The 19,391-nt window shown below is 35.7% G+C and overlaps 1 protein-coding gene across 1 annotated transcript in view; it reads left to right on the forward strand.

The window, feature by feature from the left end:
- LOC127641012 (T-lymphocyte surface antigen Ly-9-like) overlaps positions 1–19,391 on the forward strand; it is a 122,446-nt gene that overhangs the window by 99,703 nt on the left and 3,352 nt on the right. The window contains exon 2 of the mRNA XM_052123744.1: positions 18,039–18,353. Coding sequence (XP_051979704.1) covers positions 18,044–18,353 — 310 coding nt within the window. The 5' untranslated portion in view covers positions 18,039–18,043. The remainder of the gene's footprint in view (positions 1–18,038; positions 18,354–19,391) is intronic.

The raw sequence follows: 19,391 nt of genomic DNA on the forward strand, positions 1-19,391 counted from the left end.
GCAAGAGTGACAGTTGTGGGGCACCGTTGACTCCCATAGTATTTTTTTCCTGAAAGTAAATAGTGCCCCACAACTGTTTGGTTACATTCTTCAAAATATCTTCCTGAAGAAACTGTCCTTGTAATTTCAGATAAATAGGCTAACATTTCTCAAATACAAATCGTCCAAATTTGGAAACGGGCCCATTTCACTTTCTTCTGACTCGCCTGTATTTGCGTCCAGGTCAGCAGGACATTGCTCAGTTGAAACAGACGGTATTTCTGATCACTAATGCTGTTTACTGAACAGTTCCTGTGCTTCCTAGACATAGATGTAAAAGAGGACATTATTTGAAAAGCACTTTTGCTCACTTGTGGTTTTTTAAGTGAGCAACAAGACTGGGCACATCCTGGCACTGATGACTACATAGTGAAATACTGCATGTCAAGGCCGTATCACCTGCATGTGCAGCCACAGCAGTGTTAGAGCAATGGCGCAGGTAGAAATGGCTCTTAAATGCTAATTTGGAAAACGACTGTTTGCAACTGCGTCACATTTGAAAATGGCGCGATGTTCGTTGCGATGCAGTCTGCAGTGGAGAACATATTCCCTCAGACTTTGCACTGTTAAACAACAAAAACAGCAAGTGTACATTTTAATAGGCTACATATTCAAAACTTATCCTGAACTCAACCAATAACCAATGCGAGATATCGTTTAAACATGAAATTCGCCTCGCCATGACATACTGCTAACATGCGTTACAAACGTTTCAAATAAAATAAATCAGAGCGAATTCGTTTATTTCCAATGTGTAAGTTTATATATTAAAAGGATAAAACGTACCGACAGCCAACAGGTCCACGTCATTTAAGATTTACAATGACATTAAAGATATGAAAATAAAATACAACACAAAAGCTGTATTCAAATAACTAAAACAATTATTGAACGTCAACTTTACAGAATTTGTTTATTTGTGCTTACCAGACAGATTTCGAGTGGGAAAAAAAAAGTCATTTCGGAAGCTCGCCGTGGTATGTGCGTTGATTCTTGCGTTCCAGAAAAACCGCCAGTTCAAGTTCAAAAGGCGCGAAAACACGTCTTGTCTAAAGGCAATAACTTTAAAACATAAAATGCTTGTTGAAAATATGGGTTCTTTATATTATGCAGCGTCGTGGCACACATTGGACAACTGAAAAGCCAATAAAAAATAAAGACTGAGCTTCAACACACACAATTACTTTTCAACAATTTATTAATATGATGCAATACGATGCATATGACCAATAAAATAAAGACTGGACTTTAAAACATGTCACACATTGCATGTTATATCAATTTAATAATAATTCCATGCCACCGCATTAGTTTTTATTTTATTAGTTTTATTTGATAATAAAAAATCAAAGTAATTGAAATCATGTAATCTAATTAATGGGAGAGACCTGGGCAGGCGTAAAATTGTTTCTTTTCATAGACACATATTCTTGTTGACCATATCATTGTGATTTATTGTTAAAAACACAACAGTTCTAACAGCATGCATCTGTAGTAAACACAGTGATTTACCGTTTAGTGTTTTAGAGTACTTTACTGTTGTTTTAAGGGTTTTTACGGTAAAGTAATGCAGTTTTTACAAAGCAATAATGCAAAATTTATACATTTTTCTTGTATTTACATTAACGGTATTTAACTGTTAATTAAACGGTTATTTCATGTTTTATCATGTGCAGGTTTTTACCGTTGCTACTTTAGTCTTTCACCGTTAAAACTAAGGACATTTTTTACAGTGTAAATACTAACAATTAAAAAATACCTTAACACATTTTACACAATTTGACAAAATTACAGCTTTATTGCACAAAATATTGTTCATAAATGACATTTACCTTGATTTTTCTTTGAATTCTTCAAGCATAACATATTTTATCTCAAGCTTGCTCTTCACTGACATTGTTGTGTCCTTGATAACCAGGTACAGTACATTAACTTTTGGGTAAAACAAATAAATAAAAGCTTTATCAGATGCTCAGTTTTTGGCTGTGGTGGAAATGCCATGGAATAATTTTTGTTTGGATTATCATAGTTCAAAAATTTTAACATTGGAATTATTGGAATTAAAGCAATAATAATAAAATATAGGCATTTAAAAGATAGCAAAAATTAATGATGGCATGTAATCAGTTTCCAAGACTTTCATAAAAAAAGTTCAAATCTGTTAGTTTTATGAAAGTCCACCACTGGTGCCAAAAAATAAAGTCCCCATAATTAAAGAAGCACCCATAAAACCATTGTTGGCACAACATAACAGGACAGCTATTGAAAACTGAAAAGTTGTTATTGAAGAGGTGTAAGTTCTTGTGTGTTCGAGAGAGTGTTTGTGTGTGTGTGTGTAGAGAGAGAGAGAGAGAGAGAGAGAGAGAGAGAGAGAGAGAGAGAGAGAGAGAGAGAGAGAGAGAGAGAGAGAGAGTGTGTTTGTGTATGAGTGCGTGTGTTAGAGAGAGAGAGAGATTTTTTTTATTTATTTTTAAAACGACTTTAATCACCACACATAATCAATACAAACACCATCAAATAAAAAAATAAATAAATAAATCACAATTACCAAAAATCACATAGAATTACTCAAATTCTTCAACAAAGTGCAATGTGTCAATTTCAACCCAGCACAACAATTTTTCTACACTCCAAACCTCTTCAAACTTTTCTGTGTGTAGAATGTGAGTGTAGAAAATAAAATCATGTTTTATTCTTGCTTTTATAAGCCCCTTAAACAAACATTCAACATTTTTACTACTGTCATGAGCAATTTTATACTTTCTACTAATATAAACTGCCATTTTGGCTTGACCCAAGATAAAATTTAACAACCATCCTTTCCTCTTTTTTCCTTTCCAAAATTTAAAACCAAAAATAAACACAATCATTGTAAACATTTCATTAACATTAGCAATAAAATCTCCAATAAAACAAACAAAGGTCTTAATCTCTCACAGTGCATAAAACAATGAAATATGGTTTCTCTTTCACCACAGAAAGGACACTTATCTTGCACATTTGGATTCAACACTGAGATAAAAGCATTAACAGCAACAATCCCATGTAAAATTCGCCATTGAAGATCACCCACATTTTTAGTCAATGGTGGTTCGTAACAGGAGCCCCAAAAAGGTTTGACTTCAATATCAACACTTAAATGTTTTCTCCATGGTGTATCCATACGTTTTAATTTCTCTTTATTTATCAACTTTATACAAACTCTTTCCACCCATTGTATCAAAAATTATATCTCTAAAAATCTCTGAGGTTATTAAAACATTTTCATTTTCTATCACACTTTCAGAGATCACCATACAGGGAAAATGATTAGTTTTATCAGGAAACGCTTAACTTGACAAAAAGTTCCAGTCTTCTTCACTCAAATTTTCTCTGCACTTCTTTAGCAAAAGATGGACTATCCTTGTGGATTTAATTTCAAGTCTCTGTGCAAGTGCCTCAGCATTGTCCAAAGTGATACCAGCCACTTCTATTAAGTCTTTCATTTTAACAACTTTGGCTCTTGTTAAAGTTTGCATCAACCATAATGTTGTATCTCCACATAAATCCAGTCGAGCACCATTAATCAAAGGTTCTTCCAAAAACCAATACAGAGACTCATATGGCATTGATCTATTAACCTGTACCACACACCATGATTTTCTTACACTCTCGTAAAATGAAGAAATAAACTTCAAATTAAAACTCCTACAATCTGTCCAAAAGATATTTCTTCTAAAACCCCACCCTCCAACCTTACTTAAAAGGAAACAAGCTGGTCCAAACCATGATATACTTGGACTATAGAAAAACTTTTGAACAAACTGTAGCCTAAAAGCTACTTTCCTGCTTGTAAGGTCAACAACCCCTTGTCCACCTTCTTCCTTTGGAAGATAAAGAACATTCTGGGGTAACCAATGTAATCTATCCCAAAAGAAATTGATCATCTTGACCTTTATTTTTCCCAGAACCCATTCAGGAGGCTCTAGAACTGCTAATCTATGCCATAATGAGGAGGCTACTAAATTATTAATAATCAAAGCTCTCCCCCTAAAAGACATTTTGGGTAAAAGCCATTTCCACCTTCCTAATCTTCCTTCTACATTTTCAATAATATTTTCCCAGTTTCTTTGCATTATTATTTCATCACCCAAAAAAATTCCAAGATATTTAAGACCTCTTTGTGACCAAACCACTTGACCCGGTAAAACCAGTTTTCAATAACATTCCATTTTCCAACCCTATATGCTGAAACTTTTTCCCAGTTTACTTTTGCAGATGAGATTTTTGCATAATTGTTAACAATATCAACCAGTTTGTCAATATCATCCTGTCCACTGGTTAAAACTAAAACATCGTCTGCATATGCTGATAATTTTATAGGTGGAAAGGTACTTTCATATCTAAAACCATCTAAATTAGCCCTAATTTTATTTAACATGGGTTCTATTGCTATTGAGTAAAGCATACCTGACAAGGCACATCCTTGTCTAATCCTCCTTTGTATTTTAAAAGGGCTACTCAAACCACCATTAACTTTCAGTACACTTTCAATATCCTCATAGAGCACTTTAATCAAAGCAATGAATGCAGGTGGAAAACCAAAAGTTTCAAAAGTATGCCATAAAAACTGATGATCCACCCGATCAAACGCCTTCTCTTGATCTAAGGAAATACATTTTTCTCAAACAGTCTTGAGACTTCCAAAACATCCCGAATTAAGGAAATATTATCCACTATTGATCTATTAGGTACACAATAAGATTGATCTAAATGTATTACCTGTCCAATCACCTCCTTCAGTCTGTTTGCCAAAGCTTTTGATAAAATTTTATAATCGGTGCATAATAAAGAAACTGGTCTCCAGTTTATCTCTTTAAGATCACCTTTCTTGGGGAGCAAAGTTAAGACAGCTCTTCTGCAGCTTAGTGGTAGTTGTCCTTCATCCAAACTATCACTTAAAACTGCGAGTAAATCTTCTCCCACCAAGTGCCAATATGCCTTATAAAAATCAACAGGCAGCCCATCTAATCCTGGTGCTTTACCATTTGTCATACTCTGCAAAGCATTGAAAAGTTCCTCTATTGTTAAGGGACATACCAGTTTTGCATATGAATTTTCATTCACTTTTGGAAGATCTGACACAAATTCAGCCATTAACTGGTCATCCACAAAACTGCGGGCATACAGCTCCTTATAGAAACAGACAGCCCTTTTACGAACATCAGAAACCTCAGTAAGAATTTTCTTCTGAATCTTCTGACCGTAAACACTGTATACTTTTACTTTGGCCATTTTTCCTTTCCAAACTGAAGAAGAACTTGGACGGGCATCCATTTCAGAAAGACCCTGAAATCTGGAACTAACCAATGCCCCCTGAGACCTTTTACCTAATAGATCAGCTAATGCTTTTTTTTTCCCTGTAAGAACCTGCAATTGGTTTTGATTTGTAGTAGCTCCATTTAAAGCCTGAAGTTCCACAATATCCATCTCTAGACTTCTCATGGATTGAACCATGTCTCTAGTAACATTAAAAGTGTACTGATTGCAGAGTTTTTGTATCTGCACCTTCCCAATATCCCACCACAGTTGTATTGATGTAAATGAAGATTTGTTAGATTTCCACCCCAACCAAAAAAAAGAAAAACATTTACAAAAATGAGCATCTTCAAGTAAAGCGCTATTAAAATGCCAGTAGGCACTCTTATTTTTAACAGAATTAATAAAGACACATGGGTCATTCCTACTATTCAGTGCCATTTCAGCTTGGTAAATTTCTATCAAAAAAAGTAAAAATTTCCATGATTTAATAATTTTATCTGAAGAATGGCTTGTTACACTACAAGAAAAATATATTGGTCCAGCTCAGGATATGACTCTTTAATAATTTTAACCAAATTCTTCACACATGCAAAGGCCAAACGTCCACCCTGTTACCGGACATTCTCATCTCAATTAATAAATGTTCTGAATTCACAATTATTGTAATATTTACATTTTCTAAGAGCTAACATGTCCCTCACTTTACCCTGCAAATGTATTTTAACTTAGTATTCATTAACAAGCATTATCTTGAAAAAAGTTGTTGTATTTTAAGGCACAGTGGTAATTTTAACACATTTCTTTTGGAATAAAAAGACATTTCAATGGAATTTTGCCCCAATTTTAAATTATTTCATTTTGCCATTTCATTCCCTAAAATTAACCACAAAAATATGCATAACATTTGTTGAACTTATTTTATTAACTTAAACAAACACAGAGGTAACAGGGTGGACAGAGGGGTAACAGGGTGGACATCACACCACTGAACAACAATAAATGTCATCAACTCATTTACCCTGGCACCCCCTGATGAAGAAAGACACATGTCCACATCAACATTCAAACTTAAACATTTTTTAGATAACTTAAAATTCACACTTTTTTGAAGTTCATATGTTTACAGATAACAGTAATAGCAACAGTAAACTACTGAACAAACCAGCATCCCAGGTGTTTTTCTATGAAATCCCACACTGTCTTCTCTAGCTGGACGGACCTCTTGTTTAAAGATTGTGGTCATCTTATGAGTAGCAATGGCTAACTTTAGCATAAAATGTCCCTCCTGTTACTGTTTTGCACAGTAACAGGGTGGACATATTGTAACAGAGTAGGTGTAAATGCTAAATAAATAAGTGTTTAAAGCTTGAATTGGTATTATAATTAATTTAATTAATTATAATTAATTTATTATTAATTATAATACCAATTCAAGCTTTAAACACTTATTTATTTAGCATTTACACCTACTCTGTTACAATATGTCCACCCTGTTACTGTGCAAAACAGTAACAGGAGGGACATTTTATGCTAAAGTTAGCCATTGCTACTCATGTGATGAAAAACAAGCTAGTGCGCAGTGATCACTGAGGAAGATTTTTAACCTGTTTATTAACCATATTTTCAAAATTAAAAACAGTTTCCACTATAAATAGGCATAACAGGGTGGACATGTTATGCTTTACCACATCAGTGAATCATTCTTAAACATTGAAAAAAGGGTGAATTAAGGAGTGATACTTACTCTGCTTCTTGAAGAGAATTTGCTGCCAAAAAGTATTCACATTCCTGAGAGTCATGTGATTAGAGTAACAGTCAAGGGGCGTGTTCAGAGGGATTTTCCATCAGAGTAACAGGGGGGACATTCAATTCAGGGACACAACATATTTTAAAGACTTTAAGCATTAAAAAATGTATTACTAACAAAAATATATTTTGTTGAGGAATATTATAAATAAGAATATACAACAATATTGAAAAATTTCGAATTTATTAGATTTTTATTACTTATATTTGTGGCTGAAGTTATACAAGCTTACTTGGGGACATGGCAGTTTAGTCTACTTGCACTAAAATCAGGGTCAATATTTTTTTATTAATTAATCCTGGGTACATATTATTGTGTTCTATGGTAAAGGGGGGTTAAGTATTTAAGATGATCATTTAAAAACAAGTATTAGCCCATTTTTACTCAAAATATACCACATTATGTCATGAGGACTCAAATGGCACCGAATGCTAAGAATGACCCACATGCCACTACCATTGAGTGGTCAGAGAAACCAACAGGACAAATATAACTAGATTTAAAAAATTGTTTCTGATATTTAAAACAATAAAAAAATATCTAATCTTGCTAAAGAAATATAATTTTCTTTCACATGGGCCCATGTATATTGCCTTTCATTACAATGAAAATTCCTCCACACATCACAAAGTTGACAAGTTTTAATCATATTTATTAATTTATTTCTTGATGCCATATGAGGTTCAAAGTGATTTCTATCTAAATCATTACTTGTACAGTTCAAATCTCCACCCAGTACTAAAAAACTTTCCGTATTACATTGTTTCAGACAACCACATAAAGATTCAAGAAACAACATTCTTTCCAATGACTTTACAGGAGCATAAACATTTACCAATTCCATAGTCACATTTTCAAACTTAGCTGTTATCTTCATTAATCTACCTTGTATCACTTCTATAACATCGTAAGATATTGGTAGGCAAGTCTTTGAAAACAAAACAGCCACTCCAGCACTAAGAGAAGTCTTATGACTCAAAACAATATTTCCTTCCCACTCCATCCATTCAACTTCATTTTCCTTTGTGCTATGAGTTTCTTGCAAAAACATAACATCTATATTTTTCAATTTCATTAACTCCTGTGCTCTTTTGCTTGCATCCCTCGCCCCATTTACATTCAGGGATGAAATTTTAAAATTACGCATTATGAGGGATGAAAACAGCATAAAAAGCCAGGTCCATATTACTCCATTATTCTTGTGACAAATCATTGTCCAATGTCTGAGGACGCACTTTTTGTACAATCTTTTTAAGACGATACACCTCAGGATTTGACAGACATATTTCACCTTTCTGTTTCATTCAATCGAGTCAATAAACAAGGAAAGATCAGGAAAGTAGTCTATAACTTCAACATTCCTCATTCCTTTTGTACATTGCAGGAAACTTTTCATTCTTTCCAAACTGTAATATAGTCTTGTCTCACGTTTTCATTAACTTGCACTTCAGAAAATTCTCGCTCACTTTCTGAGCCAGACAAATCACTTGCATTCAAAACCTCCTCAGAACTTTTAGTAACAGTCTCATCTTGAGCCTTTTTCTTTGATGTAGTTGCCATCTGACAAAGAATCGACTTCCTTTTCACTGATAGCACTTTAAATACTGCTTCATTTCACCCACCATCTCATCAAACTCAATATCCAATGTCTCATCATTCTTTTTAATTAGTTTCTCACTACACTTTTCTTTACTACTTTCAGGTTCTTCTTTGTCCACACTCAAATCCGAAACCTCACTAACTTCACTTTCTTTTCCCACACTCTGACCTTCATTGTTACTTTGAGACAGACTTTCATCTTCTGTACCATTTGAAGTACTTGTATCAGGACAAGCGCGTACCGTGTTAAAGCAAGGTGACACAGAGCATGGACCCATTTTGAAATATTTTTTGGATTGGTGTGAGTTCTCATTTACAAATGAATGTATCCAAAACTAAGGATATGACTATAGAATTCTATAATTCTGTCGGAACTCCCCTGTAAAGGGACAAATAAAGATTTACTACTACAAGTGCCACTTTCCCACATCCAAAGCATTTCATGCTCTCAATTGTTGCAAAGATTACATAGTCAAAGCTATCGACTTTGAATTTAAAAGCAATATTCAGTTCATCAATATCACTCCTCAAAATCATATGTACTTGTCTTCTGAAAGACACAACGTGCTTCAACAACGGGGATTTGCATCCAGGGGGATTTTCTTAATCGCAGAAACCAACTGTCCATAACGCGATAATTCGTGTTGCAAAGCTCCATCACTAATAAATGGGGGCACGTTAGAAATCAAAACCTTTCTCGCTGGATTAACAAGTGGAAAAACCTTTATCAAGCTATCATTGAGAACTATCCCATTTTCAACTATAACGTTCACTTTTTCAACTTTATCCAAGAATAACACCACAGCACCGTTCATTCGCGACGCCGAACGAATGCTACTGTGACCAACCACCTCTCCTACCGCCAACACACATCCTTCAACGGAGCACTCGACTCCAACCGGCACTTTTATTCCATGCTGCCGGGTGAGTTGCTCATAACTCGCCATCTCCACACTCGCCATGGCAGTCAGTTTAAAAAACTGACTGACACAACCTCACCCTTCTCACCACAATATTATCAGTGCTTTGTGACCATACACAGTAAAAAATAAATAAATAAAGACAGTGAGAGAAACAACATTTAAGTAAACAGACCTTTGAAATAGAAAAGGACTCCACAGTCACGCTCCAATTCACACCCGACTCACTCAGCAAACGCCCACACATGCGCGCGCGCGCGCGAGAGAGAGAGAGAGAGAGAGAGAGAGAGAGAGAGAGAGAGAGAGAGAGAGAGAGAGAGAGAGAGAGAGAGAAAGAAAGAAAAATAAATAAACTGAGTGTGTGTGGTTAAAGGTACCACCCTAAAAGGAGTTTTGTTCTTTTTTTTTCTGAGAGTGTGGGGCCTCCGAAATCGTTCACCCGCCCCGGGACAGTTTGTAGGCTACATACATTAATTTTCTTACACATAAAGGGCAAGAACCAAAGGATACGGAAAATGAATTTATTGCTCGTATATATGAGCCTAAAAGTGCATAAAGAAAACCCGGACGGAACAAATGGACAATGTTAGTGCAAAATAAAGAATAAAAAACGGCAACAAAGGAACTGCAAATTAATCATAATTTTTGCTATTATCATCCATTTAAACCGCCAATATCAACCATCAGTTTTACAGCGTGTTCATGCTGATCGCATAAACTGCAACACAACACATAAAACCAGTTTATATGAGTAATTACATACATGTATTGTGTTTTAAGATTCAGCAGTATTTATTTGTAATATTGCTCTAAATATTCTTGCGCTGGTAATTTATTTGCAGTTACAGACAGCCCTGTGTCACTCATGAATCTGACGGGTGTTAGTTGCCAATCTTGTTAGTGTAGTTATTTTGTAATAACATCACAGTGCACCAGAAACCCGTGGTTAGAGGATTGATTGCGGGTTTGGAGTGAGGGCGGGTTAATGTGTGTGGAGTCGTAGGGGAGGGGCAAATTATGATTTAAGTACTCCAGTGCACAACTGTGCTAAACAGATACACGAGTGGCTGGTTGGAAAGCAAATCTCTGAAGGAGAAGATCTGTTCTTTTAATAAGATGAAAATCATATTGTACTTCGTCTTTCTGTATATTCTACAGACATTCGGTGAGTATTTTGTAATAGCTTTAACATTTGAGGACAGATTCATTTGATTTCTCATTCAGTGCTTTACATTATTAAAACATGATATGATTTGAAGTTACTTAAAGTACCTTGTAAATACTATGATGATGATTGTTATTTAAAACAGTATTTGACTAAACTCGATATACACTCTAGGATTTGTACAGTCCTTTAAGATTGTAACTTGACTGTGTGATATACTTAAATTCATACATGAGTCATGACTCTCAGTTGCTGTGGTGGTAATGTGTGTGTGTGTAGAGAGAGAGAGAGAGAGAGAGAGAGAGAGAGAGAGAGAGAGAGAGAGAGAGAGAGAGAGAGAGATGTGTTTAATCATGATGGTTTCGAGCATTTTATTGAAGTTTCCTGAAGGATCCTTCTTGTGTTTCTTGTCTAAATGAAGACATAACAAATTTGTGAAGAGGACGTTTGACTGAGAATGGCATCAGTAAGTGCTCCGTTTCCAAGCCCTTTTTGTCTTGTCCCGGTGAGTCCGCAATAGGACTTATCACTAGAGATAGGAATCAGCCGATTTTCCGCATGCCCGGTCCGGCCGGTCAGCCTCACTTCATTCCGATTCCGAGCCGGTCCGTTTTGTTGCCAGCGGCGCAGACAATAATGTCACAGCCGCCTGTAAACATGTCATTGGCGTGGAAGTTCTTCAGTGAATACATAAAGTTCGCGATTTGTAATAATTGTAAGGCTGAAGTAAACCGTGGGAGAACCACCACAGTAACGTTCGGAACAAACCGAATTAGACACTTAAAACACCATCACCCATCTGAAAATGCCCATTTAAAAAAAAATAAGCTAAAAAGTGAAAGCGGCTAAAGCTAGCCAGAGCTCAGAGCCAGCCACAAGTCAGCAGCCTCTCCTTTCCTTGGTATGAGCAACGAAAAGACCAAAACAATTACGAGGAATGGTCCTGGATGACCAGCTGTTCTCCATAGTTGAGGACAGAGAGTTCAGAAATCTGATACATTTCCTCGATTCAGAGAAGGTGGTAATTTTCCCACGTTGCGTTGCCCGAGTTGTTTAATCTCGTGTCATGTCACACACGCAGCCTGTTAAGCATACATGTAAACATTTGGGTACACAAATCCGGGAGAGAGGAAGGCTAAATGCATACAAATTGTGCCGTTGTGATTTAATGTGGTGTGCGAGTACCGTAATTTTTCCCACGGTGTCTGATAATAAAATCAGTGCGACACATCTGGCGTGGGTATTGTTGATATGGCTTCGGGATATTAAATGAAATTCTTCCGTCCAGCTGTTGTTAAATTTACATGTGTGTATATACATTTGACTAATACGTACATTTCCTGCTCCGTTTTTAGATCTGTAAGCCTATTTTGTAATAAAACGCTAAAAGTCTTTAATTTAATTTTTCATATCTGCTCTTTTGAAGAGAAAAAGTTTCCTGGGTGTCTATAATTTTTAATTGAAATGTTTAAAATGAAATGGGAGTCGGCGGTGGCATAACAATTATTTGGCGCGGGTTAAAAGGCTCCTCTGATTTTATTTTCTCCCAAAAAACAAACAAACTCAATAGCAGCAAAAACTACCACCGCACTTTCCAGAACCCCCGTTTGTCTCTTTGCAATGTACAATTATCATGATGCTTGAGATCTTTGCGTGCCTAAACACTGATTTTGAGGCAAATGTATCATTTTTAATATTTAAAAAAATGTCGCAAGTTTATGTAGCAAATGAAAATCCCTGAAATTTACTTGAAACATGTTCCGTAGCTCACATTGACTGAATCACACAGGAGATTCATTTGTTTATCGATAAGAAGCGACAGTGGGACAAAAATCAAGATCTAGTAGGACTAGTTTCCGTTTATATGGGAGTACAAAATTGCCATTTATTTTGTCATGATTTCTCAAATATATTTCATGCATAATCATATTTTAAAATCTAAGGTGTTATAGCCATTAATGCCATAGTAATTGTTGTATCCATTATTGATATTTTGTTATTTTCATGTTTAATATTTATTTGTTTCCTGTCATTAAATTATTGTGCCATTTGTTACTGCACATCTTCCTTGGTCTAGAGGTATGGGAAGGTGGGTAACAAATGTTTTGGAGAGTGCAAGAGTGATCCTATCTCAAGGTCCCAGACCAAACACAAATTACAACACGTGATTTAGCGAAAAAAGAACAAATGTATTGAAGTATTCAGTGGGATAAACAGATAAAATTAAGGAGTGGAACCGGCCAAAATAACAAACAAAAGACATTCTTCCTAGAGTTGTTTAGAGAGTAACTTACCTGTCGAAAAGAAAGAGAAAAACATGTCACTTCCCAAACTCTCCCTCTATAAATAACCGAGAAAACAAAATGGCGTCCACCTCCCAACTAAAGAATCCCACAACATAAGCAACAACTTAAATGTGCAATTTAAACTAGTATTTCCACAGGAGTATAGTACACACTACAATATTATTACTTCAGTCACTTTAAGACTAGACAAGACTGTTATCCACTTAAGCAACATCAAATGTAACTCTCGGAACAAGAGAGAGAATAAAAGCCTTAGCTTTAAGGCATTAGCCTGCTTAATGGAGAGCAAAAGTGACAAGAAAAGCACAGGGAGACACAACACACAATAAATATCACCATCACAATGATATAATATAACACCATTATCATGCATTACCAATGTCTGTTTACCCAACAATATCTGGCAACAGTTTCGCACTATGATGTAATTCCTTATATAATATAATAATAATCCTAATAATATACGTAGTATTATTACAAACTATATTACATATATACAAAACGATAAACTAACTTTTCTTCACTAAATAGTAACAAACTTCCGTCTTTGTTTTCATTGTATGGCTCTTGTTGACTTCACTGGAGATTAAAATCTCAGGTCAAATGGAAGCAGGCACGTGCAGAGGGGGGGGCGTTGGGTGCTTGAGCACCTGCCCCTTTGCCCCTTGGTGCCCAAAGTGCCCTTTTGTCAAAGAAAAATTCCTCTCATTTTTTTATTAATTAAAGGCCCTTTTGTGAATGCCTGCCTATGCCAAATCTAAATATTAGTAAAATGTATGATTAATAATTTAGCCTTAAATAAAATGATCCAGATGATGACCTTTCACCTGACGATGACCTCATCCGACCGGGACTATTCCTCACGCCGCACGGCCTCAGCACGCGCATTTTTTAATTACCGGAAGATATCTTCAACACCGCGACCGCGGCAGCTGGTAAGTGGGGATTCATTCTCAGTGAAGTGATTTTGATGTTTATTTACTTATTATTATTATTTTACAATAACGACGTGAAGAGAGCATGCAGATATGTTGTATATATTGCTGTGTGTAGCCTGTAGAAGTAACGTTACGTTACCTTGCTGTTTGAGGGAGAAAAGTTTCACTCACAGGCGTCGAGGGGTCTTGTCTTTTTTTTTATGCCTTTTGACTAAATTATTATTATTATTATTATTTCAGTATTTATTTAAAAAAAAATGTAGAGTGCTTTAAAATAATTATCACAACAACACTGATAAGGCTTATACTGATTTTCTCATTCTCTGAATTATCATTATAAAAATAAAACAATTCAGAACAGGATTAAAATATAATTATATTTTAAATGACAAAAATATTTTCTTTCTACAACAGCAAAGACCACTATTCAGAGACGCTTTAAAGGAGGAGATAATTCCAAATGGGAAATATTGCATGCCTTCCATTGCCTGACAGTCCCAGAGAACTGGAAAACAGCTAGCGTTCCAACAGCAGCACTCCAAGCTGTGAAGAAACTGTGCCAGTTCTACAATATTGAAGATGAAGACAAATTGCAGACAGAATTGAAGGTCTTCCATACGTCATACTCATGCCCACCACCAGCCAATGTGTCTTCTATTCTGTCAGTGGCCAAGGAAAACAATGCACATCTAGTTTTCCCCAACATGACTCTGCTGCTGAAGACATATGGCACACTTCCGGTGTCCACAGCAACTGTGGAACGTTCCTTCTCAAAACTGAAGCTTGTGAAAACCAAACTTCGCAGCTTTTGCAAAGAGGAGAGATTGTCTGACCTTCTTCTGTTGGCCATTGAGAAGGACATTCCAATAAATGACAATAATGTCATTAACATTTTTAGGGACATGGCCAACAGGAAATTTCTGTTATAAAAGTCTACAACAACTCATCCTCCACTTATTGGTAAGATTAATGCTACACTGTGATTTTTAGTAGGTGCCAACAGAATGAACACACACATACACATTTTAGTTTCTTTACTTATATTTTTGATTAGACATAATCAATCAAAATCCAACTACATCTCAGAGTCACAATGCAACTTGAAATCATGATCACAGTATTGTGTACTGTAGACACACAAGCACACACACCTCTGTCTATATAGATGTTTGTGTCTCACTCTCACCCCTGCCATGGCCACCATCATCCTATCCCCCATTAATGTTTTTTTTTTCTCAGATAATTTTACTTTTTGAATCTGGTATCTTATTTTCTCTACCTGCAGCTCTTGGTGTGCAGCAGCCTCTGTGAGCATCTCCCTCTTATTTTCTTGGAGCAGTCAGCCTTGGCAGGTCAGTGAGCCAGTTCCAAACACTCTCAGCAATCTTTACATCTTGTCATGGTAACATAACAATTGTTTAATCAGCTAATATATCTCCTATATGTTTGTTGTTTTAATGTCTACCGTCTCTCAGATCAACTCCAGTATTAGCAGCAGCAGCAACAACAACAGCAAAGGCAGCATACTCACTCAAGGAATTTAGTAAGATTTTACCAGAACAGGTATCACATTCATGTAAAAAATCTGTTGTATTTGCTGTAAAATAAAATTGCTGTATTTTTTCTGTTTGTTTTTGTTTTTATTATATTAAATGGAACTCTTGTATTTTTGTAATTCAGTTTTTGCCATCAAAATAGCCACAAATGCTGACATGGCATTAAATAAAACTATACTCTACTGTACGAAACATGGGCCACGTTGATTTTACTATAACGTTTACTATAGTTTTTACTATAACGGCTGTTCTTAATTATTCTGTATAACAGAGAAGAAAAAGGCATCAGGTTGGTACAACTTAAGACACTTCAGTTTCTAATTATTCTGGACAGAAAATATTTTTTTACTTTTAAACTTAAAATTTGTTTTCTGTTCTGTTTCTTTTCCAAAACTGCATCACAGCGTTTCCTGCCGTATCAATACAGAATCATCCGTATCGATACGCGAATCAGCAAGGAATGTGTCACGATATATTACTGTATTGATATTTTGAGCACCGCGCTATTTAAAGCCTTGTTCCATGTGCCCCTTTTATACTTTGAGCACCTGCCCTTCCAAAGGTCTCTGCACGGCCCTGAATGGAAGGATTGTTTTTTTGGTTGCAAATATCACTTCCTGTTGCTATAATCCGCTATCATTATAGGGATCAAGTTAAATTTCTTTCGTTTTAACCAGCGGTTCTCAACATGTGTGACTCAAAGTCTCAGGCAATGTCAATCATCCATTTCAAAATCTTAAATCAAGCAGAACGACAGTAATGTTCATATTTACAAATAAAGCTTCATATTGCGATAAAGAGAGAGGTGTCGGTGACATGAGGCAGTCGAACAGGATTCATCTTTGTTCACAGTTTCAGCATTTTGTCTGTCTAATGTGGACCCGGTGCAGCTTTCCAAACTCTCTTTTGGGGACACGGGGGACTTTTTATTCCATTTGTTCTGACACGAAGAATCTGTTCTGTAAAGAGTGCGCAATTGTGCGGACTATAAACAGTATAATAAGTCTATTTCCCGTCTCGGGCTCATCCTAGAGATCTGGGTGTCTTCCTTTTGTTGAAGCAGTTTGACACTCTTCCGCGTCCAGTCCGGCTCACTATAACCCAGAAAAGCCGACATCAGTTTGGGGGAAATTGTAATGTTTAATAATTTATTTTCAAATAGACAATGTGGGCTTCACCCAAATATATTAGGCCACATTTGCCGCAATTGTGAGTGAGACTAATACGTACATTTTCTGCTCCGTTTTTAGATCTGTAAGCCTATTTTGCATGGAATAAAACGCTATAAGTCTTTAATTTTTTTTTATCTGATCTTTTAAAGAGCAAAAGTTTCCTGTCTATAATTTTGAATTGAAATGTTTAAAATGAAATGGGAGTCGGCGGTGGCATAACAATTATTTGGAACCAGTATGGCGCAACTGGGCAAAAGGCCCCGCGGGTTAAAAGGCTCCTCTGATTTTATTTTCTCCCAAAAACAAACAAACTCAATAGCAGCAAAAACTACCACCGCACTTTCCAGAACCCCCGTTTGTCTCTTTGCAATGTACAATTATCATGATGCTTGAGATCTTTGCGTGCCTAAACACTGATTTTGAGGCAAATGTATCATTTTTAATTTAATTATTAATTAGTTTATATACAAATGAAAATCCTCGAAATTTACTCATGAATTTTAGGCATAATACCTGTCCAATAAGTGAAAAGGGTAGTATTTGTGAAAAAATGCTCAATGCCGGCATAAAATAGTTTTTTTTTAAAGTGGGGAAATGTAGATTTGTCCTGAAAAATGCTCCAGTGGGCTCACATTGACTGATCCATTCACACTGGAGATTCATTTGTTTATAGAATATTTGAGATGTTATAAAATGCCCCCAAAATATGCAAATGTTCCTTTAGGTGTGCCTTTAGCCCCATGGTACCCTTCATTTCTCTTAAACCCAAATTATGTGATATATTCAAGAGTCAATTTAAGAACATTTTTTTTATTTTTTTATATGCATGTAGTATTTGATAACATATTAATACATCACAATTTACACCACTGCTGTGCAGTTAAATGCACCGTTTGACTGAAGCAATAAATGGATTGACTGAGAAACAACTTACACAAGAGAAGATTTGGAGAGAGAAACGAGATATTATTCTATAATTGTTTTCTAATAGAATAATAATTTTTACCTTCCACAAAGTGCTCACTTGTGTATAGTCCACATAAAAATACACAATAGAAAATCTACATTTCATTCATGTGGCGAACATTATGGAGCTTTTGTTGACAGGATGAATGTGGATCAAGTGCTTGTGAAAGATTTGTGTTTTCAGGCATCAGTTCCTTTTCGATTGAAATGTTTCAGATAAACAAGGGAATATGATGATTCAATGTTTGACTTTTCCTGAACTTCTCTAGGTGTGATGGGAGCTGGGGAAGAAGAAATGGTGTCAGTGATGGAGGGAGATTCTGTCACTCTACACACTAATCTTACTGAAGTACACATGGACCATCATATAGTGTGGATGTTTGGACCTCAAGAGATTCGTATTGCTGATCTCAAAGACCACAACAGTCACATATATGGGCTATATCCTGGCAGATTGAAGCTGGACAATAAGACTGGATCTATGACCATCAGTGACGTCAGCATAACAGATTCTGGATGTTTTAAAGTAGAGATCATAAGCGGCAATAGGACAACAACCAAGACATACATTGTTTCCGTTTATAGTGAGTACAAATATTTTGTCATGATTTCTCAAATATTTTGTTATATTTCATGCATATTCATATTTTAAAATCTTAGCTGTCATAACCATTAATGCCATAGTAATTGCTGTATCCATTATTGACATTTATTATGATTCATAAGGTCGATTTTGATTTTGTAAAAGTGAATTTGAATTGTTGCCATCTTGTTCATTTAGTTATTTTCATGTTTTTTTAAATGTGTTTCCTGTCATTAAATGATTATACCATTATCATGGCAACATTTTAACACTATGATATAATAATTCCTTATATAGTATAAGGTAGAAATGTTAATAGAGCTGCAACTAATGACTATTTTGATAATTGATTAATCTAACCATTATTAGAACGATTATTGTAACGATTAATCATTAGCTCTTAACCGATTATTCGGCTTGTGTCCCGACTTAAAATGATTACTAACAATAAACAACAGTATTGTTGATTACCCCAACAATACTGAGACCTTTAATGATTGCTCAAATGTGTACATGTGCAAAATAATTCAAAGAAAATATCAAATAATTAGCATTTGAATTAGCCTGAAGCATCAGTTCATAATTGTGTCACATTATGAATGTAATAAACATAACAGACCATTTCTCTTGGATTAATAACATTTGAATGATACTTAACGGTGCATTCCTGAACAAAATAAACAAACTACAACTTTTTGTAAACAACAAAATGATGTCACTGTGACGTCACCATGAGCAACAACTTGCAAGTATATCGTTTGGCCCAAAAACACACCTACGTTTATTCTCCGTTATTGAAAAATGTGTGATTTACTTATTTATTATACTCACTTGGGGAAGGAGGTATTTCCCCAAGTGAAGGAGTTGAAGTACCTCGGGGTCTTGTTCACGAGTGAGGGGACAATGGAGCGGGAGGTTGGCCGGAGAATCGGGGCAGCGGGGGCGGTATTGCACTCGCTCTATCGCACCGTTGTCACGAAAAGAGAGCTGAGCCGGAAGGCAAAGCTCTCGATCTACTGGTCAATTTTTGTTCCTACCC

The sequence above is a fragment of the Xyrauchen texanus genome, chromosome 50 (assembly GCF_025860055.1).
Source record: "Xyrauchen texanus isolate HMW12.3.18 chromosome 50, RBS_HiC_50CHRs, whole genome shotgun sequence".
Lineage (NCBI taxonomy): Eukaryota > Metazoa > Chordata > Actinopteri > Cypriniformes > Catostomidae > Xyrauchen > Xyrauchen texanus.